Source organism: Fringilla coelebs (assembly GCF_963513975.1).
Source record: "Fringilla coelebs genome assembly, chromosome: 3".
Lineage (NCBI taxonomy): Eukaryota > Metazoa > Chordata > Aves > Passeriformes > Fringillidae > Fringilla > Fringilla coelebs.
The window spans coordinates 7,616,175-7,643,164 of record NC_140030.1 but is presented as its reverse complement, the minus strand read 5'-3'; the positions used below and the strand labels follow the sequence as shown (position 1 = coordinate 7,643,164).

At 42.9% G+C, this 26,990-nt stretch overlaps 1 protein-coding gene and 1 long non-coding RNA gene across 3 annotated transcripts in view; one reads left to right on the top strand and one right to left on the bottom strand.

The window, feature by feature from the left end:
• Positions 1-26,990, top strand: part of EVA1A (eva-1 homolog A, regulator of programmed cell death) — a gene marked incomplete at its 5' end in the record, with an annotated part of 201,876 nt that overhangs the window by 29,762 nt on the left and 145,124 nt on the right. For both annotated transcript variants that reach the window (XM_084201574.1, XM_084201575.1), the window contains one exon: positions 26,292-26,506. In XM_084201574.1, the coding sequence (XP_084057700.1) occupies positions 26,292-26,506 (215 nt within the window). The remainder of the gene's footprint in view (positions 1-26,291; positions 26,507-26,990) is intronic.
• Positions 12,715-20,941, bottom strand: LOC311152406. The gene is made up of 3 exons (XR_014616067.1): positions 20,618-20,941; positions 19,072-19,405; positions 12,715-18,972 (listed from the first exon to the last, which is right to left on the bottom strand). It is a non-coding gene; the product is annotated as an uncharacterized lncRNA (long non-coding RNA).

Here is a 26,990-nt window from a genome sequence, read left to right as displayed (position 1 = left end):
CTGAGGGGCCTGGGCAGGCTTGAGAGGTGAGCACATGTGAACCTCATGAAGTTCAGCAAGGCCAAGTGCAAGGTCCTTTACCTAGATCAGGGCAATCCCAAGCACAAATACAAGCTGGGTGGAGAATGGATTGAGAGCAACCTTGGGGACAAAGATTTTGAGTGCTGGTGGATGAAAAGCTCCAATGTGACCTGCCAAAGTACACTCAATGCCAAGAGAGCCAAACTTGTCCTTAGCTGCATCAGAAGCAGAGCAGGCAGCAGGTCAAGGGAGAGGTTTCTGCCCCTCTGCTCTGCTCTTGTGACACCCCATGAGCAGTGCTGCATCCAGCTCTGGGGCTCTCACCGCAGCAGGGATGTGGAGCTGTTGGAATGAGTCCAGAGGAGGCCATGAGGGGATCAGAGGGAGCAGCTCTGCTGTGGAGACAGACTGAGTGATTCAGCCTCGTGGGGAGAAGGCTTTGAGGAGAACTTGCAGCAATTTTCAGTACCTAAAGCAGCTACAAAAAAGCTGGAGAGGGACTTTTAGCCAGGGCATGTAGTGATTGCATGAGGTGGAATGGCCTATCGGCTCAGCACAATTTTAGTTTCTCACCTAAGAGATTTCTCTTTCCCAAAGATGTAAACTGTGCAAGGAGGGAAAGTATGTGGCTCTTCAGCCTGTCCTGCCACTCTGGAAGTGTGGAAGAGGATCACTACCAGCTGAAGAACTGAGCTATGTGGGGTGGGGTGCAGTGGCATTGAATGCCAGCAGTTCTGTAATCCAAACTTTTTGTTTCCTGAATAACTCAGTTTCTGGGCACAACTGGGCTTCAGTGATGTGGGAGGAATCTTATTAGGAGGTTAAAATGAGGAAAGACTGGCTTTTGTAAGAGGTAAATGAAGTAGTTATTAAAAAGGAAGGACAAAGCTACCAAAAGCCTCATTCATGTTACAGGTTCAGGCATGGGACAGAAGAGAAATCCACAAAAATCTGCCTTTCAGCTTTTTCTATTGCCTGTGTTTGAATGGGAAATTGGATATCCCCAGGATCCTGGGAGACAGCACACATGAAAACAGCACTGAATTCCTTCAGGGGGATGTGAGGAGGAAGTGACATCTGTTTTGCATCCAAACATTACTTGAAGTCTAGTTAAAACTCTTGTTGTGACAGGGAAGTGAAAAAACACAGAGAAAATCCCCTTTCCTTTATGGTTGGGAATCACTGCAGCCAGGCAGAGGGAATACTAATGGGGATCTCTGATCTTTCCTCCACTTACAAATCAATGCCATCCCAGTTTCAAACGAGCCACTTAGTCACCCATGATCAAGTCTTCAGTAAATGTGGAACAACTTGTTAGTGATAGATGGGATCATTCATGTTGGGCTAACTTGGCCTCTCTGTATGAGAAAGAGAACAATATTAATCTAAGCAGGTATTTATTCACTGTTCTTCAGTTAATTATCTTGACTTAATTTGATGTATGGAAAACAGTGACTCATGTAAGTTAAGGCTGGTATTTCAAAGGCAGCATGGGGATTTGGGATGTTGAGACCTCTTGGATAGGGAGGGACACAGAACAAATCTGTAAGTCATGAAATGTTCTGAGGCTTTTGGCTTTGAAGATCCTTTAACTTTTTCAGAATCAGAGATGGTAACTCTTTCCCTTTATGCATTTTCTAGAATTAACATTCTCTTTGGATGCTTGCATCGAAGCTGGAAGAGCCACAAGTGCCTGAAGGCACAATTTATAGAGCCAATTTCTTTTTTAATCCCCCATTTGAAGCTCTTTTAGCCTGTGAAATATCCCTTTGGTGTATGAGATATTACCTGATCCTCACCATGCTCAAGGAATGACCTGGACATGGCACTTAGAGGTATGGTCTATTTGACAAGGTGGTGATTGGTCAAAGGTTGGGCTTGATGATCTTGGAGGTCTTTTTCTATATAAAAGACTCTGTATAAGACTGGAGTAGTTATGGCAGTTGCCTGAGATAGAGAATTCATGGACAAGGACCTATCCCATCCAGGACAGCTCAGGGATTTCCATGTCAGCTGTCCTAAGGTTGTAGCTACCCAAGCACCTTGCTGTGAGAGTCAGGAAACATCCCCATCAAAATGAAACCATAATGAAAATGAGTTTGGAAGCATGGAAATATTGCATTTTTCTTTGCATTTACCCACAGAAATAGCTTTGGGGTTTTTTTTTAATGGGTTCTAGTTCCTTCAGCCCGCAGCTATGCAGGTAGGCACACCTAAATTTAAAATATCCCCACATTTTGCATGTGCCTTCTACTCACCTGCTGGAAGGCCGTGGTGAAACAAGAGAACAGCTGAAGGCTGCATGTGAGTGCCTCCCCCAGATCCTCTGTTTTGGGGCAGTTAGGGCAGCACATCTCTTGCCCTGCTTGCCAGAGGTACTTGAGCTGCTGCTTTCTGAACCAAGATGCCTCTAAGAACCCTTGTAAATCAGGCTGAAAGCTGAATTATTTCTTTTTGTTAAGCAGAAGGATCAAGCAGGCAAGTTTGGGCTAAAGATTACTTTGCTTTATGAGACCACAGAGCCAATCTCACCTGCTCTCTGCTAGACAAAGCACAGAGCCTGGAGGTGGGAACAAATGCTGGAGGAGGCCAGTGTGGGGAGGGACTGCTGATATTCAGTCAGGAGGATTTACCTGTGTGGTATGATAAGCAAGACAGCTGCATTGGCTTTCCTCTTCATACACAGAAATGAATGATCAGCATAAAAGCTGTGTGGCATTTTCCCTGTTTCGTATCCCACTTTGGACTGCACTTCTAATTAGCAGAAGACTGAAACAGCCTCATGCTTCCTCTATGTCTTGTCATGGGAGCAGGTGCTTGTGGATTTGTCTGATAAAATCCTACTTTCTCCCTTATTCCTCATTCTTGACACAGTTCCACAGTCTCCCCAGGCAGGCTTGAGCTCTTCTCTGTGGAAAGCAGAGAGGGAAGATGGAATACCAGAGGTATCCTGGCATGTGTGAGACTGAGTGCCATCAGGCAGATGATGTTAGTGTGGAATCTGCAAGGGAGAAGATGTTGCAGTTACATTTGGCCATGGAAGATTGCCAAAGAGCAGCTTCTGGAGCTGAGCTCCTAATCTTTGTTGTTGTAAAATTATGAATAGGTGTGGTGTGGGGATCTTGTTTGACTCTTGTGGAATTAAAGTGCTGGTGTCTTGCATGGCCTTTCTCAGACTGACACAGGGAACAGGTACATCTGCACAGACCCCTCTTTGGGAGGCAGAAGCAGAAGAATTCCCCTTGCTCAGCATGGCAGAGATGGTGATTTAATGCCTCAGACCTGCATAGACCAAAGACCTGGTCTACCAAGACATGAGCGAGTGCATGCTCACTTTTTCAGAAGCAGTTTATCTTGCCTGAGTTTAGGGTCAAATACATAAAATATTTACCTGGATTTAGACCTAAATGACCTAATAGCACCAGGTTCTGGCTGAAATATTGTCCAGTGTCAGGAATGATGGCAGTTCTTGAACCTAACACTTATCAAGCTCTGACTACCCCAGCAGTCAGTATGTATAAGGCTCTGGAAGGGAATAATTCTGTTAAGTTTTAGCTCCTCAAACTGCTCTGCTGTGTTTTTTTTCTCCCAGGGGGCCTGATGTACTCCAGTGGCTGCTCTTGCAAAGAGCTAGATTATAAAAGTCTCTTGATTCTTCCCTTGTTAGAAGCTTGTGGTTTATGAGGTTAGAAACCTTTCTGGCTTAAGCTTTCCCTTTGTCATGATAAGCTGTTTTACATGAGTGAAATTAATTTCTCTTTGGTTAATTTCAACTAAATGGGCCCTTTTCACCTACAGCAGAAGAGAGACCATCTTTGGGATTTTGAAATAAAGTCTTGCAAGTGAGAAAATCAAAAACAAACAGTGGGCAGCTGTTACACTTCCCCTGCACAGAAAAGCAGAGGAAGTTTTTTGAAACCAGGAGACTTTTTGTTTGCTGAACTTGGGAACCGAACTTCATATTTACTTTTTCCTTTGCCATAACACCTTTGCACAGAAGGCAATGCCTGAAACAGCTCTCCTGCAAAGACTGGGTGGATTGTGAGAGGCTGGATTTCTCTGTGTGACTCCCCTAGCTCATGGATTCTCCAAAACCTGCCTAACAGTTTTCAGATTCGAAGTGTTACTCTTCCTGTGGGTATGTGCTCTTTGTGCTGCAGACTCTAAGGCAACTACAGCAGAGAGTGGGTTTGAAAATTAGTAATTTTGGTGCTGAGGTATTGGTACTCTGATACTGGGGGCAAAAGAGGTGCTGCAGGAGCACCTGTGAGACTTTCAGGGACAATATCTGGGGCATAATGGGAGAGGACGGAATGGGAACTTACATGAAACAAAGGAAGACTTCCAGAACACAACAAAATAGTTCAGTGACATGACTGGAGCCCCAAAACCCAGTCTATCCCTTTCTCCACTAGACAGTGGCCCATTCTTGGCACATTCATGTTTTATGAGGTTGCATCCTCACATTTCCCTTAGCATAGCAGCAGTAAGTGTGATGTGGTGTGGAGTGAGCTGTGTCACAAGTGACCATTGAACATTGTCCCTTGTGCTCTCCTGGTCTCTGTGATGACCTGTTCAAGGGACCCTGTGCACATCTCCAGAGAAAGTGATGGTGGTTCACCTTCACTTCTCCCTCAGCCTCAAAGTGTTCTTGCCCTGGGAGTGACCCTGCCCCTTGGAATTCTTGCCTAGAGGGCTACATGGGGACATTCTCCAAGGGTTTCTTTTCCCCATCACATTTTGTTCATTCAGGCAGCGTGTGGCCCTGTTGACTGCAGAAGGTCTGGCTTCCTTTCGTCTGCCTAGCATGCTCTAATGTTTGGTAGTGAGAGATACAAGCAAAAGAAAGCCAAATAATTAGCTATCCCAGCCCTAATTCCCTGGGCAGAAGTTCACTTTTCAGTAACTGAAACTGGCTTAATCCTAATCCTCTGCAAATCCCCCTTCCTAAGAGTCTTTGTGAGGCTCCCTTATTGGCAAGATCTTCCAAAAAGACCAGTCCTGCTTTTAGGCTGATTTTTTTTAAAGCCTGTAAGTGTTGTACCTGATGTGATGTAATACAAGGACAGTGAATCTCTGAAGCCACAAACCCCTTACTGTGGGTTATTATTGTACAAAACAAACTGGAAGAAGAGCTCTGGTGTTGCAGGCACAAATCTTCTCCCCTCTGTTATTGCTATAAACCTCGTTGCTTGCCTCTCCTGCAAGCTGGCCATTTTCTAGGAGACAACCTCCTCTGGAAAAAACTCCCACTGCTCCTTCTGCTTTGCTGACTGACAGTGGTAGATTTGAGGGGATGCTCTGTGATAACTTGTCATTGCTGCTTTATTTAGCCAGTGAAGAAAATTTCCCATTACTGATACATTTGACACTTGTTTCTGATTATCTGAGTGATGATTTCTCCTTCTCTGTGTTGTCTGTGTAAGGAACCAGAGCCTGACTGCCCAGATCAGATTTTGTTCTCTTGATGACCCAGTAGTTAGGGCACTGAGTTGGCCTGTCTGAATTGTAATTCATAGGCTGTGTGTCTCAGGCATGTATGGGAGTTAAAAAAGGTGGAAATTTCAGTGAGGAATTCTCCTTCATCTTCACAGGGAGGGAAGGAGAGAGAGCTTTGAGGGAAAATTAGATGTTCTGTCCTTTGCCTGGAGTGGATAGTGAGTTTGCTCATTGATGATGAAACCCACACTTTTTTTTTTGCAAACAAATGGGTCAAGTTTCCCTGTCTCCTCACATCCTTCTTTTGTCTCTTAGTTCTCCCCTCTGCTGTTCCAGTTTTCAGTCCTGGGAAAGGACTGGATGAAAGACTCTGAGTTTTACAGGTGCTGCCCTCACTTCCTCTACCTTCTTTCTCTGCCACAGGGATCAGGTGGGGCACACCTGGACTAAGGGGAAAAGGCCAAGTATTTGTTATGACAGCCTGATAGGTGAGCACCTTTCTTTGAACAGACATGCTAATTAAAGGCAGTCTAATTATGTTTTTCTGCATTGTAACCAAGAGCTCTAAGAAACTTGCTGGTCTCAGCAATAAAATGGAGAGAGGCTGGTGGTAGGAAATTTACTGTCTAATTCTGAGGGAAACTTTCCTTGTTGTCACGACAGATTTAGAGAGTAGTCTCTTTCTGTTGTCTGCTTTACTTATTTCCTTCATAAACCTTTGGACTAATTAGCTTGGATGACTTTTCTCCTGAAAAAGGATTAAAACAAAGAGTTAGGAGATAAATGAACATTGAATGTGCATTTTTACAGTGTCGCTGGTATTCTTCCCCACCCCTTCCCCCCTTTTTTTTTCTTTTAAAATCCCAAGATGCTTCCATCTCCTTTTCACTGTGCACTTTGATGAAGTGTCAGGAGTCTGAGAGAATTCTGAAGCTTCATCCAGGCCTTGTGGCAGAGTTGTTTGGTAATTACTTCTCCTCTATGGGCTTAACTACCACCCCATTTCAGCACATGCAGCTCTGAGGAGCAGGGTCATGGTGGCTTGTCCCAAGTTAAATCCTAGATCAGTCCTAGATCCAGCTGCTTGGGAATGCCTGGGTGGGATTTAAAACAGTCATGGCTCAGATTTGTGAAGCTGTTACTCAGACATGAAAAAGATGATGTTTCTTATCTTTAGATGAATTCACACCTGTCAAAGGTTTAAACAGCACTGGCAGAAGTAACCTGCTCAGTCCTGTATTTAAAGACAAGGTCTGTCAAGAATGTGTGTTCTGGGCACACCCTGGGATCTGTGGAGGGACAAGAGGCCAACTTGAACCCCAGGCTGGCTGAAATGCCCTGCTGAAGTGCCCTTCCATCTCCACAGTTGGCAGAGGGACTCTGGGGTGAGGGTACTCCTACATAGCTCAGTAGATTGGCAATATTAGAAAGGTGACCCTGAACACTTTGCTGTGGCCTGTCCAAGACTGCAGTGCTGGTTTTAGAGATGCTTCACAAATGCCTAAAAAATGCTTCTCCCTAACCTAAAGTGAGCATGAAGTCCTAGATTGCAACATGTCCAGTGCAGTGCCAAATGCATTTCCCCACCTTCCATGCAGAGGAAAAATCATTTTCCTGCTGGGATAGCCACTGACACCCCTGGTAGCTGAGCTGTCTCATGGTCAATGAGCGAGCCTTAGGATGTTTCCAGAGCCTCAACTAATCCAAATTGCTCAGCTGAGGGAGAAGAGATGCACCCAAGTCACAGTGGTTCAGCTATCCTTGAGGACTTTCTATTTTACTGGCTTTTGCTGCTTTAGCCAAATCTATCAGCCCTTACTTACCCTTCTGCAAAGTGTGCATTGGTAGAAGTTGATAGCCCTAAGGTGAGGGACTCCTGACTTTAATGAGGGAGCTGATTTGAGTGTACTGATGTGCAAAGAAAGGCTTTGTGAGAGGACCTGTGCTCCTGAATCTAATTCTCTGTGCTTCACTTCTCCAGAGACTCACTTGTCTGGGACTGGGAGAGTTGCATATTGTTATCCTTAATTTTAGGAGCTGTCTAGGAAACGACCTTCCCAGCCTCCAGGCTGAATAGGACTTACACCAGCCTCCCCTTGTGTCCATGGGTCATTTACATTTTATGTTAAGGGGCAGCATAGCTCAGATCATAGTGCTTTTCAGAGAAAGGTGATAGTTCCACTATCAGCTGAGATTTAATACCTCCACAGCAGGCAAAGCCTGTCATATCAATTTGTTGTTCTGGCCCATTCCCAGGCAAAATGCCATTCCCTGGTACAAAAGCTCCTATTGTTGGCATTGGGCTGATTCCTAACATGCTCAATACTTCCTCCCTCACAGAAGTGCAGTGTGCAGTATGAAATACAGTTTTAAGGCTTGTAGATTATAACTAATTCTCAGCAGTCCAACAGAGCAGACAATGATAATTATGGAAATCTTAGGAGCTGCCTGAAGATGAGCAGGAGATGGAGAAATTAGTCTACTATTACAAACTTTAATTCTTCCAATTACTCAAAACACATTTAATAAAACATTCTATCTTTTGGCAAAAGAAACTTTGATTAAAATTTATGGGGGAAAGAGGAGGTAAAGGAACAGCTCCCTGACTCAGTAAATCATACCTGTCCTGTGGAGAGCTGCTTACCATGTGGTTATGCCTGTATGAGAGAATTACACACTTTTAAGGGACTGGAATTCAATCAGAGAATAATCAGTGGATTTCGAGTGGAAGGGACCACTGGAGGTCTTGTAGTTCAAACCCCTGCTTAAAGCAAGGTGCACCTCAAAGTTGTGTTAGGGGGGTGTGATCTTGCCCAATATACCCTGAAAATATCCCAAGGATGTGGCTTCCACAGGCTCTCTAGGCAACCTGTTCCAGGACTTATCCACTCTGGTGGTGAAAAATTTATTTTGGTTGGGTTTTCCCTTCTTGCAACTTCTGACCTTTGCATCTTGTCCTCTCTCTGTGCACTTCTGGGAAGGATCTGGCTTTCTCTTCAATAACCAACCCCATTAGGAAGTGCAAGTCTGCAGTCAGGTCCTGCCCTAATCTTTCCCAGACTAAACAAACATACTTTCATTACCCTTCTGTGTTATGTGCTCCAGCCCTCTAATCATCTTGGTGGTCCTCTTGGTGAACTCCCTTCAGTTTTTCAGCATCTCTGTCTGACTGGGATTTCTGTGAGTGCTGGAGAGATAGGAATCATCAGTCCTTGGCTGCTGAAGTGAGGAGGATTTCAGCACATTAGTTTGTCTTTAAGTGCTTTCCTGGAGCTGGAACAAGGCTGTAACCACAGAGGTTTTGAAGTTGCTCAGGGTCTTGTTCAGCTGGGTTTTGAGCAACACCAAAAACAGAGATGATACAAATTCACGGTAAAAGGATCTGGGATAGCTCGCAAATTGTCCTTGGGAGGTGACTGTTTCTCATTGTTGACTTTAAAGAGATGCAAACATTGATAGCAGAGGTTTTGATGTAAATTTAAATGCTGTATTATGAGGTTGATGCCTGCAAGATAAAGTCCTTACACAGTCTGTCTCAGCTTAGGTCTGCTCCTGTAGCTGTGGGTGGTGAGTTAGGTGTGAGCAGGGTAGAGCAGGTATGCTCTCCTCTGCTCATTGGTGAGGGAGTCTGGGTTTGAAGGAGGATGTTGTAAGGGTACTGTGGTGGTAGATTTGTTCAGTATTCCAAATAGGGAATGCAGAATTGGGTAAACTATCGCCCACATTAGAACTGGGTAAATTCCCATTTTCTCTATTTACTCCAGTTTTCAGATGAGTCGATGTTTCACCTGGTGACTGAAATGTTCTCAGACGTGATTTTGAGGAGCGTGATGTTGTGCTTAAATATGGGGATTTTTGTGGTTTTTAAAGCTCCAAGTCACCTGAAAACATCAAACTGGGTTTGAGTCAATATTACCCTTCTCGGTGATGGGCATATTAGTTAGGCACTTCAAAAGCTTCCAGTTCACACAAGCCTTCCTTCTACCTTTGGAAGGACTGCCATGGATCAGCTACCTCCAGCTCTTTTTGGGAAGACTGTGCCTCTCAATCTGCCTTTGATACTTTGATTGAGAACTAGGTGAAGGGTTGGAGTGACCATGAGAACCTGATAATAGCCATGTGCCCTGTCTGCACGTGAGCTATGCTGAGAGTTACTCCAAATATTTATAACCCTGTCCCCTTCTGCCTCATCTGAAAAGCATCTTGATAGCCAGGCTGGGTCAGGCCTGAATGAAGAATAATTTCATTGCACTCTTGTTAGGTCTAGTGCCGTAACAGAAAGAAACAGACTTTAAAACTCTTCCAACCAGCCCTTCTGCCTGGGCTGGACAGGTTGTTGAAAGGCTCTTTGTATTACTGTTGGTTTTGGAAATCCCTGGATCACAGAGCTGTATGTGAGGCTCTGAGCAGCAGATCAATCTCTTCTAGCTGTTGTTCCCAGATGGGAAGTATCCCAGTAACCCACCATTTTTTCCTTTTCCTGTAGGGAACGAGAGCTGCTGGGAGGAATTATTTCAGTCTTGTGAGATCTTAGAGTCACTAAGCTCTGAAAGCTGCTTTTTGGAACTGTTAATTTGTATTTGGCAATTATTCCATGCTGTCCTACTCTTTGCAGTCCTGAGGAAGGTTTCCATCCCACCTAAATACTGTTTTTCTTTGGAGAATAATTCTGCTTGACCCCTATGATTTTAAAAACGATATATAGAAGATTTTAGGTGCTTTTCCCCACAGTTTAGCCAAGATATAACAGGTCTGTTGTTCCTCAATGCACAGAAAGTAATGTCTACACTGAAATAGTATCCAAGAAGTTTCTCTCCATGTTATGGCACATGTTGTGGAAACCCAAGATTTGTGCCCTTGGTTTATGCTCTGAGAGGGACAGTTCTGCTCCACAGAACCTGAGGCATTCTGCCAATTCCCCACTGTTGTTTTCATCCCCTGACCTTTCTCCTGGCTAACCCCCCTCCCACCTCAAGGGTGAGAGGCAGTAGAAGGAAGATGGAGTTACAGCTTCCTAGACATTTGGCTGTTTTGTCTTTTGTTCATCACTTTGTGGCTGACAGGACGTTATTTTTTTCTTCAGAAAACGCCTTCCATGCTAATCTCTGTGCATTAGCTGATCACAACATAAATGCTTGTCCATTATTCCAGTGCCTTCCTGTGTGTCTTTCATCTCCATGCTCTCCAGAGTTCTCCTGTTTCACTTTTCCCCCCTCTTTTGTCTTTAACTCTGCTTAATACAATCCACCTCAGTACCACAACTCCAGGCTGCAGAAACAGGGACAGACACTGTAATCAGATTGATGGACTCAGTTAATACACCTATTATTAACTGAGTTAACTATTATTAACCTGATTCTGAAGTGCTCTGCAAAGTCCAGTCTTCATGGGACTGTGACAATGATGTCCCTTTCCACTATGTCTTTATCTGCTAATAATAGAGGCCTATTGACTTTTCTACTGTACTAACATGTTAACTAATATGCCCCAGCTTATTTCCAGAGAATTCAACTATTGTTGTTGTGATTATTATTGTTATTATTATTATTATTACTCTTTTACCTTCTGATATTTTGGGTAGCTTGAGAGCAAAACTCGGTGCAAAGTAGGCTCAGGGTTTCTCTGTCCTTATTTTTTCTGAGTCTGCCATGCAGATTTCTATGTCTGAGGTCCTGGGCTGTCTGTATAGGCACTGCAGAGATGTATGCATTCTAACATCATGCAAGAGCAGCCTGAACTGAAGGACCATCATAACCACTCTGGACAGCCTGTTCTAGTGTCTGACCAGCCTCACAGCTCAAGGACTTCTTGAATCAAGAGCTGTATGTGAGCTCATTGGTTCCCGATGGATTTTTCTTCCATTCATGGATGTTGTGGTGGTTTTGGTCCTTGTGAATGTTTGAGACCTGTAGAAGTGCACTGGCCACAAGCACCACAGTTCAGTTTTGCAGGTGGTAGGAAAACCCCCCCTTGTGTTTCACCAATCTTTTTTATTTTAATTGAAAGAAACAGCATTTTCAATCCCTTCATCTCCCTTCCTCACTTCCACTTTCTGTGTGGTCTCTCACATCCCAGTTGCCTGTCTTCCAGGCAGAAGAGGGTTAGTTGCAATTTAACACCTTTCTCTTAAATGTCTCTGAGTTCTCTGCATGATTTCTGAGTGGGGAGAGGGATGGGAGGTGGATCTAGTAATGAGGACACTCTTCTGGATATGAATATGGAATGGTTTTACAGTGACACCATGGTGCTTTCTGCATTGCCTTCTATTCCTTCCTAACATTTCCTTGTTTTTTTCCCTCTGGTTATTAATGAGAATTGTTTTTTACATTTTCACAAAACTTTGACTACTCCAAAACTCCTATCATGTGTTCCTTTGTTTTACTTACATTGTTTTTTATTTGGGATTTTTGACCAAACTTCAGTACCTGCAGTAAACTTGGCAGAACTTTCACTGTGTGACACTTCAGACCTGGGCTAGGTGTGTACTTTAGCATGAGACATTACAGAAATGCCTGCCTGATTTTTCTCCTTTTTGCTGAGAGATTGCTTGTGGTGATCCAGGAAGGCATTTGTTGAGATTTGGAGACAGAACTTCAGGAGGTGTAGTCAAGCAGACTACAAGGGAATGCTGTCGGTTGTGAAATATCTGGACACTAAGTCATTGTGTAAAACTCATAACAAATTTTTCAGATTTCATTATCTAAAACTGTTCCTGTAGCTCTCTCCATGTTTGCATCAGAATAAATCTAATTAATAAACACAGATGTGGAGACTAAACAAATCCTGAAAGGTGATATTGTTACAGTGCTTACTCAGCAGTCAGAGTGCCAAGTGCTATTTCCATTGTCTGGAGCGGCAGTTTGCTTGAGTGATAACATTGTTTATAAAGGTCAGTGATGCTGCTTGTGCAGGAGATGTACCTGGGAGGGCCTTTTCTTGCTTCCCTTCTGTTGCAGGACAATTCAAGTATAACTAATAGGCATCTCTGTGTGAGCAGAGCTGAGATGATGCTGAAATGCACCTGGGGTCATAACAAACAGAATTTCCACTCTGAATAAAGTTGTTTTTTTCCCAAGCTGTTTCAAAGGAGACTGGGGCTTGTCAATGCATCCTGAGAAGTGATTATATCACAGAATGACTGAGGCTGGAAAATCATAGAATCATAAAATCATTTAGTTAAAAAAGACCTCTAGATCATCTTGTCCAGCCTGTCTGCTTAGAGCAGGGTTACCTACAGCAGGTTGTTCAGGGCTCTCTCTAGTTGGATTTTGAGTATCTGGAAGCTTGGAGACTCCATAATGTCTCTGGGCAACCCACTCCAGAGTTTGATCACTCTCACAATTACACATACATGTTTAAATGGAATATCCTGTATTTGATTTTGTTCCCATTTGATTTTGTTCATTCACTGGATACCAATGAGAAGAGTCTGGCTCTGTGTTCTTTACCCCCTGTCCCATCAGTTATTTATACACCTTGACAAGATCCCCCTGAACCTTCTCTTGCCCAGTCTAAGCAGTCCCAGCTTTCTCAGCCTCTCGTTAAGTAATAGATGCTCCATCCCTTGAGCTTTGTGGCCCTTTGATGGACTCATACCAGTGTGTCAGTTTCTTTTTTGCACAGGGCAATTCAGAACTGGATTCCATCTAGGTCTCACCAGTGCTGAGGGGCAGGCTTTCCTCTCTTGACCCGCTACTGATGCTCCTCCCAAAGGCTGGCTTTGCTGTGAGGGCCCATAACTGGCTCATGGTCAACTTGGCATCTGCCAGGACACCCTGGTTCTTTTCTACCAAGCTGCTTTTCAGCCTGTTGTTCCCCAACATGGTGCATAGGGATATTCCTCCATATGAGCAGTCTTGGCATTTTCCTTCAGTTAAAATTAATGAGATTCCTGTTTGCTCATTTCTGCAGACCATCAGAATTCCCTCTGAATGATGGAGCAACCATCTGGTCTCTCAACTGCTCCTTCCTGTTCTGTGTCATCTGCAAGTATGCAGATGCCATGCACAGGTTCAGAGGTGTTCCTTAGTGTTAGAAAACATAAAATTTGCCTCAACAGCAGAAAACCTGGGTGAGGTCCCTGTCCTGACCTAAACCAGGATAATGTAGGAGGAGATATTCTTCAGTCCAAGGTCTGAAGAGAAAAAAACCCAAACAAACAAAACCCCAATAAAAACAAATCATCTTTTCTAGGGAGGGATGATGTGTCTGAATCCAGCGTGGGGTTGGGATACAGCTGAGACATGCAGTCAGATGCAGCAACTCAGAAATACTCCCAGGTCTTGTAGTTTAATCCCAGCCTTTAGCTGTAACACTGTCCATATATGAGCACAATCCTCACTGGCTTTTCCAGCAGCTGCCCCTGAAGCTGTTTGGGCCTGGAATACAATAAGTACAAGGAAAACGTGCACTGTGGATGTAGCTGCTGCAACAGCTGTGAGGCAAAGCACCCTTCAAAGTGCTACTCTTCTAAGAAATCCCTTCCTCTAATCTATTAGTCAAAGCAACTGCTCTGTGTCAAAGCAGCACAAATAGCTTTTAGCCAAAAAGCTTTCCTAGCTGCTGTTTGGCTGGGGCCTGTCTGCCCTGCCCGAGTGCTGTCCCCATCCAAGGGGTGACTGCAGCACTCGGCTTCATAAATTCCACTGTCGCTTTTCCATTGTCCCTTTGTTCTTCGTTGCCAAGGAAGCCAAATATTATTTCTGTCCTTGAAAGAAATTGCAAATATGGGGAATGGCTTCAGTAAAAGGTAGGGAGAAATACCTTTTGTGTTCTCTCTTATTGCCTTTATAGAGCTGATTTGGGTGATGTGGTAGAATGGGGCTGTTCTGTCTTTTCTCTGTTAGTCAGATGTCTTTATCATTATTATTAACTTATATTCCAGACTAAGCAGTTCCCTCTCTTTGTGTATCCTTTCATCCCCTTTGTCACATCCTGAAGTGCTACTGAGTGGTCCTGAATAAAAATCAGTCTGCATTTATATCTCTTTATCCCCAGGCTTTCTGTGACCCCTGCTACTTCACATTCACAAGCCTTTTTTTTTTTTTTTCCCTGTTCTTCCCATGAATATAGATGTAGGATCATCCTCAGCTGACATTTGGAAAACTGAGGTGCAGGTGAAACTGATACCAGATGAAGTGTACTGGGAACTCCATCTGGCCCTGTGGCTTCCAGCCAGAGGTGACCATTTTTGATCACAGAATCAGAGAATGGTTTGAGTTGAAAGGAAACTTAAAGACCCTCTAAGTCCAACCCCTGCCATGAGTACAGACACCTTCCCCTAGACCAGGCTGCTCAAAGCTTTCCACTTGAGCACCAGGAAGGTAAAGCTTGTTTAGAAGCTATAAAGGAAATTCCTGCATTAATACTTGATCTTCAGCCCAAGCTACAGAGACAGTCCTGCCTTTACTCCCAAGTGTTAATTTCCTGTCTTTTCCAGGAGGAACATGTGGTAACTTGGGGTTAGGTGACTTCAGGCTGCCTGGGCAGTGTTACAGCTTGGACTGGTGATGCTCAAGATGCCTGTCTATTGATAGTATTGTTTATGTCAAATAATAAAAGAGCAATTTACCTGTGACATCATCGTTCTGTTATTCTGACAACATTTATCATGGCTTAAAGTTGTCCAGTTGCTGGTGAATAATAAATTCCCCCTTGGCTAAAGTCAATGGCTTAAACAGCAGATGCTGATCTGGCAGTTCTGCCTGGTTGTGGCAGATGCAGCACACTGCATGTCCAGTTAAGAACAATACTTGAGGTTTGTAGCCAGGTCATCAGAGATAGAGCACATCAGAAATCAGGAGAGACTTATGAAAACCTACTCTTTGATCTTCTTTTATAGATTGATTTTTTTTTTACTTCCCCTCCCCTCTGTTTACAGCCTCTCTGAGCTCCCATTTTTTTCCTGGATTTTTTTTTTTCTTTTTGCAAGCAGGTATGATTTGGAAATAATAGATCACATGAGGACTAAAGACAGGTCACTTACAAATGGATAGTCTTGCTCAAAATCTTTATCTTTTCTTCTTTTTACTATTTTAAGGCTGCTCTCTGTTCCTCCAGTTTCAAGGGACCCAGTCTCCACAATCCTTCCAGCTGATTCTTGCTGTCAGGATAAACTCCTGAGACCAACCTTCTAACTGATAAATGAGAAAGGGATTTTATATGTCTACTCTAACCTGTGTCTTCTTTTATTTTCCCTTTTTAATTTCCTTCTTTTTCCCTTACTCTGCTTTATCCTTTCACTGTTTAGCCTCTTGTATCTTGTCTCAGTCTCTACTCATTTTCTTTCCTCTCTTGGGGTTCATAAAGCTGCCAAGACCTGGCCAAAGCAAAGAGATATATGCATTTCACAGGCAAAGGTCATGCAGAGGGCAGCATCATAGCTCTTACTGCAGGTCCTGGGGAAAAGGATGCAAGTTTGTTTCGGAGCTGTTGCTTTCATTAAATTTGACAAATCTACCTGCAATAAGAATAAATAAATAAAATATGGAATGTAAAGCAGAAGGAAAAGGGAGATGTGAAAATCCCAGTGCTGGAAACAAACTTTTGCCTAACTTTGGGACTGTCTCGGGAGGTGAGTTCTGGGAGAATTAAGCACGAGGTCTCTGTTCTGGAGGGAAATCACCAATGTGGGTTCTCTGCAGTGTCTCAGCAGAGCTCATGCAATATGTCTGTGAGCAGTGCCTGCCCTTCCCAACACAGGCTGGGATTTGTTCTTATCCCCCAAAATTTTCGGCTTTTTCACTGGAAAATTTGCCAGGTGGTAAAGCAATCCAGTGATTTGACCTCCTTGAGTGCGGGGATTGCCAATCCTACCATTGCCTATCATTGCACACCACCAAATGAGAGAGGCCTTGAATTTTAGTTTGCAAGGCAAAAATGATTCAAATAAAAATGATCATTGTAGTGCTGAACTGCTTTTTAAAAAACAGTGGGGCAGACTACACCCTGACTGGAAAGTTTTCCTGTAGGAAAACTCTTCCCTGCCAAGTTGGTATTTGCACATGTGAGTCACACTCTATTATTTCATGCAAGGTAACAGGATTTCAGATTTTCTCTCTGGGATCACAAGAATTGTTCAACATTTTCACCTGCCAGTTGAAATCTACATTTTTCAGGGATGTGTGGTCACTCAGAGAGCCCCAGAGCTGGCTCCTGGCACTGTGTGCAAAGCACTCACATCTGCTTGTGATGGCTTTAGCAGCAGCTCCCATGGGGTTATGCACTTTTGCCTTCCCTCCTGCCACTTGCCCCAGTCTAAATAAATCTGCCATTACCCTGTACTCACAGTCTTGTCAGAATAATTTCTTCTGAAAGGACAGAAACCTGTTTATTAAGTGTTGGTGTTTTTTAGCTCTTGTCAGATTGTCATGGCTGAATTCTTGATTTTTTAAAAGGATTGGTCAGTGTGCATAAAGTCTTGTCTGTCACTTGTGTGGTCAAATAACCACTTCCTTTGTCCCAGTGTGATATGCTGTGCAAAAGCTTTCTTTTAATTTGGGTGGTAGCAGGATACTTCCCTGTCACTCCCACTAAAGCTGTGGTCAAAGGCCAGGCTGATTTTAGGCACATCTTCTGCTGTAGCTCTGCTGAGCTCACAGTTATAGAATGGCTGAATTATAGCTCCCTTGCTGCATGTTCTGGTACAAAAACAAACTCTGCCCTCTGTGTTTGCAATGGTGAAAGCCTCTGTTTTGGTCAGATTGGACCATCCCCAAACTTCCCAAGATGCTGCTCTGTCCCTCACTGTCACACTGTGTGGGGACATGAAGGAGCTGTTACAGACCTTACCAGAGAAAAACACAACCTGCTTTCATGACAAATGCCAAATATTTCCTATTTCCAGAGAAGATTTGGGACTGAATTTTCTATGGTATGTGGTGAACTGCCTCCTAAATACTAGAGATAAAGAAAGGTGCATTCATTGGGCATAAGGGGGCTGCTGACAGGCTCTGTGCTTGCCAGCATTGCCTTCTGACCTTCTGATACAGCTGAGGGCCCAAGAAGGGATTTGGTGGAGACAGAGCTGCCAAATGACACAAATTTGATTTCAGGAATTTTAGTGTCTGGACCAGAAGGTGCAGAACAGTTATCAGTCTCTTGCCCTAAGACATAGTGATGCTTCTAGGACAGGCTGAGTGTGGGGGCAAATCCTGCTTGAGTTCTTAAACCTGGCTGCAGGAAGACACCAAGCTTTGGGATTATTTTTTTCTTAGTTGGGCTCTTTCCAATTGCATTTTAATTTTGTAATGATGTTGATTTTCAAGGCTGAATTTTTCATAAGAATTTATCACCTGAAGGGATGGGATCAAAAGGATTTTAGTGTGAAAATGTAAGTCCAAATTAACACCAGTGAGACTATAATACATGAGGAAAGGTGCATTGGTAGTTATGCATCTATCATGAAGTGTTATATGAGTATAATTATGGCAGACTAATTATATCACTGTAGTTTTGCTGTTAAAAATCTCTTGTATATAAACCACCCAGATAAAACTGTCCTTTGAATAAAATAAATCTGTTATAACTTAACTTAGAAGAGCTGCATGGCCGTGGTGGTTTAAGTTCTTTATTGCTACTTAGAGTGCAATGGCAAGGCCAGAGTGAGCAGTGCTGTGATTTATGTGTGGGATGACTGTGTTTTGGAAAGGTCTTGGTTGGGAGCCAAGGAGAAAGAGCCAGCTGAAGCTGCTCAGGAAGTATCAGCTGTGTAGCTCCCTCAGCTGTAAAGTGATGACCTTAAGGCTTACTGCAGCTGTATCTCTGGAATGAAACAGTGCCCAGCTTGTCACAGTGTATGGAATTGACCTTTGGGGACTGTTGGAAGTATAGTCTAAATCTCTCTCAAAATCACAGCTCTCATTCTCTGAGTACTGAACAAACCCCATAAGGCATCCCAAGACAACCTGGTTATGCTATAAGATGTATTTTATAAATTTGATTGCACTACGTGCAATATAATTTATGTATTTGACACATAATACATGCCACTGCAAGTTATCCTTTTTTCAATTAAAGCAAGACATTAATATTTATAATGCTGTAACACTACCATATTACTTATATAATATATTATTATTTATGAAGTTATGACACTATTCTAACAAAGTGTTATAAGAAATTTAGTACTGCTAAAAATGAACTCCTTGGTTATACTGGGGTTCAGGTTCTTCTGCAACCTAAATTAGGTAAAATATTCTGCAAAGTTGCTTGGTTTTTTTTACACATATGTGTGCACCTATGTCTGCATATAAATATATTTTTATATATAGACACACACACATGGAATTTTGAGTGGGAAGGGTTAGGAGGTGCCAAATCTGGCAGCTTGATAGAGGCAGAGAAACAAGAGCCCTGTGTCCCCAGGTGCAGGCAGCTGTGGTGCTGAGCAGCTGTTCCTGACAGAGCGTGGCTGGGTCAGGCCACTGGATTCAGGCAGGAGCACTTGGAGTCCACACAAACAGCACCAGTGGCATCATCCTGTTCCCCTCTCCAGCTGAGCAGGTTGAAAGCCTGTTAGTAGGAAATGTAAAATAAATACATTCAATGTGGATCCTCTGAAAATGGCTCCAGAGAGTCCATGTGGCCCTCGGGTCTGTGACCCCCAATCACCTCACACAGACAGGAGCATGCAGAGGGGCTGTGTTGACTCTTGGTCTTCCTGTAGCTGTCCTGGACCTCCTGTTGACAGCTCAAAGCTTCTCTGGCCTTGGCAGTATTTGTCTTGTGGCTGCTTTCATACCTGCCTCCCAAAGCTTTATTCTACTTGCAGCCAGCCCAGCTTGACAGCCAGGAGTGGCCACAGAGGTACCTACACACTGAGCACGCCATCTCTTGTTCCAGTGCCTGGCAGGACACATCCATGGACACTCTGACATTGCTCCAGCTATGGTTGCTGTCACCTCCATACATCACATGCACCCAAATCACTGGAAGAGGCTTAGATCTGAAACAAGGGAGCAGGAATAAGTAGCTGGAGAGAGAGTTTCAAGCTGGTGAAGTCCTAGTGCACTGCCTTCCAACCAAATTCCCTGTACTGTCAAATTTCTTGCAAAAACGTGGCTGCCTGCAGCCATACAGCTCAGCAAACAAGAGTTTTTTGAGAAATTCCTGAAATCCAAAGGAAGTAGATGGACAACACCTTGAATCACCAGTCATGATACTGTGCACAATTCTAGGAGAAACACTGACAAATGGAGGGAGTCCAGTGGAGGGCCAGGAAGATACTTTAAACCTGAAGCACGTGGCATAGGAGGGGTGGTGGAGAAGAGAAAGCTAAGCAGTATCCAGATGCTTCCTTCTGTTTCCTGAAAATGGCTATATGTAAACCAAAGCTGGACTCCTCTCAGAGGTGCAAACTAACAAAGGAGGAGGCAAGAAACATGAGTTGTGTCAGGGGAAATTATGACCACTTATTTGAAAAATTTGAATGACAAAGGAGGTGAAGCCCTGGCAGAGGTGCCTCAGAGGTTGGGGAATCCCTGTTGTTGGCAGCCTTTGCTCAGGGCTGAACAAGGTGCTGAGCAGCTTGATTTCACTTTGATATTCACCCTACTCCAAGCAGGAGTTTGGGCTGGGTGACCTGCAGGAGGCCCTTCCAGGATAAATATTCAAGCATTAAAAAAAGAAAAAAAAGAAGATAATTTTTTTAACTCTGTCCATTTTTCTTTTCAAGAGGTGGAATATCAGAAAAAATAAATCTCCATAGCTGTAAAGGTTGATGAAGCTTGTTTTAGAAAAAAAGTAAGCTCTCAAGAAAATATTGACTTATGGGACAGTCAAAGAAAATCATCTAAGATGATAATTCAAATAGCAAAAAAGATCTTTTGTGTTGAATTTTTAGGCTGATTGTTTAAAGTTCTAGACCAAAAATACTTGCAGTTGCAGTTGCTTTTTTAATTCTCCAGAGTAATTCCAACCACCTGTGTAAAAGCTGTAGTGTTTTATTAAATTTTGTAGAAGTTTAGAGTTAGGGAATTTAAGGAATAATTAGTAATAATCCTCAATAGTATCTGTGTCATATTCAAGCCTGCAGAATTGAAAATGACAGTGTTTATATTCCTGCCCCCCCCTAGCCTTCATCAATCTAACTTCCAGTACTTTCTCATCCCTACAAAAACCTGCTATGAAATACTGATCAGCATTTACAAAACCTTACCTTGTTTAGCCTTGAAACATTGGCACTCAGCTGCAGTTCTGAGTTCACTCTTTCAAAACCATTTTTCTGAATTAACACTGGATGCTGTTTGGAACTGTAGCCGAGGTACAGATGATCAGATGGTGGTCAGGAAACTGTTGACTTAAAATAAAAATATTTTCCTTAATATGCTTACAAGAGGTTCAGGTCTGTTCAGAGCTGTATGGTATTTGAAAGGTGAAAGGCTTGGGGAGTAGCTGAACTGAAAGCAAATCTCTCTGTAGAAGGATTGTAATAGCACATTTCAATCTCCAGCATTAGTAACAAAGCAAAACAAACCCTACTTGTCTGTACTGGGCTGCTCTGTGATTTGAGGGAGCTGCTTTTACTGCCACCACCACAGCATTATCAGTAATGCCTGGTATGGAATGCATTCATTGAGTTCCTGCTCTGGCTTCAAGCCTGGCCTGGGGTCACGTTTCAGCCCTGTTGGCCCATCCTCGTGGCTGTCACTCGACTCCCCTGGCTCAGCTCTGTTTCTGTGAGGTGTTATAAGTATCAGTGCTCTGCCCTAAAGAAAAAGCTGAAATTCTCCAGTCCATGGCCTACCTGAAAACCAGTGTGGTTTAGGGGTTTTCTGAACTCCAGAAAAGTACCTGATTAAGGGGACCCCCTGGAAAAAAGTTCTGTGTCACATTCAGTGTCTCTATAACCTCTGCAAGGAAGCTGAGGAAATTAGAGGAAAATGGCAGCAGATACTGAAAAAACAATATGGATTTGGAAAATAAGAGGATTATAAATAAAAGAATCTGTGTCAACCAGCAAAAAGGGAATACTTAATTCACTAGCAGTTAATTGCAGTGACTCCATGTGTTTCAGTGATTGGTAAATCACTTATTTCTAAGTGTAAAGTCCTTTTCTTTATGAGATTGATTTGTCTCTATGATATGTATGTACTTCTGTATTTGTAACCACAAGAGCTCAAAATGGGATATTTTAAGAAGATATTACAATAGCTTGGATGTAGCTTGATGCAGATGTTTATGAAGATCTGGCTTTAATTATATGTAGTAATTCATTACCCATTAGGATCCTCTGAATTTTCTTGTAATTTATTAAAAGTTTTGGATCACATCCAAAGCTGTTAAAAGAGTTCTATTGTGATTGTCTCTATTCTTCCAGCACATTCCTACAGAGATGTTCCCTGGTGAAAGATGAAATCTCTGTTCTGAGGACTGGCGAGCTGGTGTGTTGCTATGTGCCTTGTTCAAGCAAAACTAGAACTGATTTGAGTGGGAGCAGGAGAAGAGAACTTGCTGCTTTTAGACAGCCATGGTTAAATGGGTTATATGAATGAATGTTTGTGTGCTCTGCTGTTATCGTAGAACAGTTACAGACTCATAGACTCACGTAATCCTAGAACAATTTGGGCTGGAAAAGGACCTTAAAAGACCATCTCATTCCAATCCCCTGCCTGGTGCAGGGGCACCTTCTGTTATCCCAGGTTGCTCCAAGCTCTGTCCAACCTGGTCTTAAACACCTCCAGGGATGGGGCAGCCACAGCTTCTCTGGACAACCTGTGCCAGAGCCTCACCACCCTCACAGTAAAGAATTTTCTAGTTTAAAGACTTTCTGTATTGTCCTCTCACTTTATGCCCCTGTGAAATGCCCCTCTCTGGACTTGTTGTAAAGCCCCTTTATGTACTGGAGTCTGTATTTTCCTACTTCTGGATGGGTGGAAGCTCTTATGCCATCTGTGCTTTTGTGAGCTGCTCCATCAGCTGCTTTGGTTTCAAAAAGGAAGGGCTGTAGCTCCCTGAGAGTAATAAAGGAGGATGTTTAGATTGACAGTTCCTGTAGAATGGTGATATTCTGTATGAAGCTGTTATGTTTCTCTTTCCTTCAAATGTGTTAGGATTTACAACTGACTGTTGCATGGGAACTGATCAACAGTTTCCTGGAGAGGCAATGGTTCAAATGATTCTTGGGACCTGACATTGCTGGGAGGGATAAAGTTACAGTCAGGATTAAGCATTGTGTTTGGTGAGTAGTGTAAAATAATTGCTGATGACTGATAGAAGGTAAGCCCCACACTTTGGAAAAATAAATTGCAAGTGGTGTTTGAAGGGAACATTTCCTTATATTTTGAGGGAAAAATGATCTGTCATTTCATGATGCATTTCTTTTGGTTGTTTATTCTGTCTCCAGAGTGTAAATCCTTGCTTTGGTGGTGACTCTGTTTTTTTGAATTGAGGAGACTTTCAACTCTGGAGCTCTACACATTGATTTAATTTGGGAGTATGAAAGCCCACCATCAAAGATTCCACATCCTTGACACAATCCTTAACAAAAGAGAAGTGTTAACCCCAAAACATATTGAGATTATTTTTGTTATCCCAGGTTTTCAGAACGTAAAGCATTTTGAAAATGCTTAATGGGCTTAATTTGTTAGATTTCTTTGTTGCTTTTAACATGTTTTAAAATGAAATTAATATTTTTTAAGAAAAGCTCAAATTACCACCTGCTCTAACTTTGTTTTACCCTGGTATACAAGTGCTATTAAAGTCCTCAATGATCTGCCATTGGCTTCATGTTTAAGCATTTCATTCAGCAAAGAGAGTCCCAGTAGTTCCCTCCCTGGTACCACATGTAAGGGTATAAAAGGTTACTTGGAGACTTGTTACTGAAAATTCAACAAGGGTCCTGAAAAAAATTCAGATTTTGGGTTACTGAACAAGGAATCAATGGGTAATGAAATGCCAACACTTTCAAAAGAACTAGCAATGAAATAGTACAAATCTGACACACTTAAAGAGGAAAGAAAAGCAATAATTCTCTACAGCCACTTACTTTTGCACTTTGAAGAACATCAACTCCTCTGTGACCATGCCCGTGCCTAATCCAGTCTCTTCTCTCTGACAGTGGTCAGTGCCAGATGTTTCAGGCATTGTGCTTTGTGTATTATGAGTCAGTCTCCATCAAAGCATTCAATCCCATCAATATCTTGAGCTTGAGCGAACTCAAGTTATTTTGAGATTGCTGATGGAAGATGAGAGGAAGGAGCTGTTTCAACAAGTGATCTACACTAATTGCAGGGGCTGAAACCTTCCCTGATTGTGAATTGGCAAGATGAAAGGCATGCTGTAGGAGGCTGTTCTGACAGAGTAGTTGAATATTCAGAGGAGACATTAGAGTCCTGACTACACTTTGGTTGTATTTCTCTGGCTCCTTAAAAGGGTGGCCTCGGGGAAAAGTCCTAATGCACTGGACTAACAGCGTGGAAATGCATTTCAATATTTTGCGTTGTATTCTGATTCTGGTTGTGGTTTGCTTGCCCTGATGGCCATCCTGCATAGTTGCCTTACTTTTGAGGGAGAGAGCTGAACTAATTCCAGGACTAGGTGTGCAGCACCCCCAGGGCATGTATTCTACCAACTGGGAAAGCAGGTCCACCCAAGTAGTTAATTTTGTCCCAGAGTGCCTCCTTGAGCAAGTGAAATAAAGGCACTAAATTAAATAGTGTTTTTTGCTGATCTGATGCAGCCCTGTCACTCACTCTGATAACTGGGGCTGTGTCTCAGCTTTTTTCTTATGAGCAAAATCTGCCCGCGGGACTTGGAAATTAATATGCTGATTTGAGTAAATATTTATTTGGCACACACCTCGAGGCACTGCAGCAACAGAGCTCTTAAGTAAGAACTACAGGCTAAAATGTAGAGAAATCAGAGAATCCAGCCCCCACAGTGGCAGCTGAACAATGAAGCTAAATTACTGTGTGTTGGTTTTCTCTAAGAACAGTAATCGTAGTTGCTTTAGACACCTTGAAATTTGTTGAAACTGGTGGTCTTTCACAGCACTCCTGAGCTAGGTTTTGGTGTTGGCATGGAAGAAGAGCTATTCCCAGTAAAAGGTCTGGATATGGGAAGTAAAAAAATGGGAAAGTGGGATTTAATTATTGTTTTAAAGTACCTAAAGGTATAAACAAAATGGAGCCAGTCTTCTCTCTGAAAGGTTTCACTGTGACAGTTGTTAGGCTTTGGCACAGGGTGCTCAGAGAGGTTGTGGAGGCTCCACCCTTGGGTTCAGAACTGGGAAAGCTGGACTAAATTGGCCCTGCTTGGAACAGAAGGCTGGACTTGCAAAGGTAAAAACCTAAGTCATTCTGTGATTATGGGTCACCAAGAGAACAGTCTTTTTTTTTTGAAAAACAAGTTTTATCTTCCCTCTTAGGAATTTGTCCAGAGATTATTTCCTTTAATTGCTTTGTCTTTTCTCTCCACTCTATCTCTTAGGAGTATAGCAGCAGCCATCCCATCATGTCCTCTCTCTGTCTTCCTCCACAGAGGAAGAGGAATATAGGGACAGGCATTGTGGGGTGGCTGCTTGTAGGTTTGTGTTGGTGGCAGTAGTGGGAAGGGGACTTTCAAACCCATTGCAGAGAGGAGATCTGTGGGGTTGAATGGGTCATGGCTGACACTGACATGGGGCATGCTCTAGTGTTCCCTGTGGGAGGCTTCCATGAGTGTGGCAAAGTCAGGATTGTTTGGGAGCTCCCATGGCAACCTGACTGTAATCAGCCCTTTTGACTTTGTCCTCCTGCTTTATTCTTGTCAACAACTTCATTATAGTGGGTAACATAATCCCTAAGAAACAAAGAGAAATTTGGTTCTGTGCAGTGTTTCCCTTCTAAAAATACTGTGACTGTTCAGAATGAGAGAGAAAGCAAAGCTCTGAGGAAGTTTCAAAGGCCTAGAACAGAAGGTGCAGCTAGAATTAAAATGGTATAATGTTAAAGGAGATCAGAGATGGGACTGGTGTGCCAGGATGAAATAGGACCTCATACAACCAGTTGTACCTCAAACTTCCCCTTAGTGACTCTGCATTTGGGGCTTTTTGCCCATGATCATTAGTTTATAGGAAAAGTGATGTTGGAAGGGACTTTCTCTGGTCTCACCTACTGCTCTAAAATGTCAGACCAGGTGGCTCAGGGCTTTATCCAGTAACGTCTTGAAAACTTTCAATAATGTAGGCTGCACAGCTTCTCTGGGCAAGCTGCTCCACGGCTTGACTGCTCTCTGAGGGAGTTGCTCCATATAGTCGGTCTAAAACTCTCCTGTTTCTAATTGTGCCTGTTATTTCTCATTTTCCTACTGTGAAGAGCCTGCTCCATTTCTTTGATAACCTCAGAGTAGATACTGGCAGGCTGCTGTTATTTCCTCCCAAAAATGTCTCTTGTCCAGGCTGAAGAAGCCACTTCTTACAGGGAAAATGCTCCAGCTTCCAGCCTTTTTGGTGGCTTTCTGTACTCACTCCAGTTTATTGAAATTTGTCTTGTATTGGGGGTCCAAAAATTGCATGCAGCATCTAGATTGAGTCTAAATGATGGGTCTGGCTCAGCTGCATTTCCTGTAAACCTGACAGATATGCTGATGTAAATAAATTGTATGATTCAACTAAGAGTTTAGAGCATCCAAATGCTCCTTCCACTAAGGATATGAAACATGGCTGAAGGTCAAATCACCAAGTGTCCCTAATGTCCCTGTAATTGTGTCTCTCCTTTGCACCTTTGTGAGATGAGTACTAAAATCTGCATCCCTCATTGCCTATTATTTTGTGTTTGTTTGCTGCACTGCTGTAAATCAACTAACTGTTAACTACTTTTCCCTAATGATGGTTTTTGTTGTGGTTTTTGCAGGTTACATATCACAGGTACTGAAGAATTACACAGACCATGCCTGTGATGGAGAATATGTGTCCCTGAGATGTCCCCACAGAACCACCATCAGCATCCAGTCTTCTTTTTATGGCCGAATTGTACCAAGTCATCAGCTGTGTCCTTCTCGCTATCCCCACTCTTTTGCAACTTTAATTAAGGAAGATGTTGCCTGTTCAGTTGGTACTTCTCTTCAGGTATTGTTAAAATGCATTCCTTAATTTTGAACTTCACCTTTCCTTGGCCAGGCAGCAGCTCTCAGTGTTCGTGCAGCACAGACCTGCCTTAAGCAGGGCTACCCAGCACAGGAGCTCTGACATCTCACTCAGCTTAGTGGATAATTCATCCTTGTAGTTTAGACAGGACTGAATTAGATTTTGACAGTGAATTTAGTTTTCCTGCAACTCTAGTCAGTAACAGTTCAGGAATGTGGTTGAAGGAGAATTACACTTCAGGACTGCATTATGTTTGACTGTATTTGAAGAGCATTATGTTTATAGTTTTCCTTCCCAATTAATAGCTTTTTCAACACATTCAGAAATTGCCATAGCATTCTTTTTGCTTTAGATCCTATTTCAAGAGGCTTTTACTTTGGTAACTTGAAACCCAAAGAGAATCCTTGGCTTTACTTCTGGTGACTCATTTGGCTCTTAGGCCACTGTAAGTGGTCATACATCACTT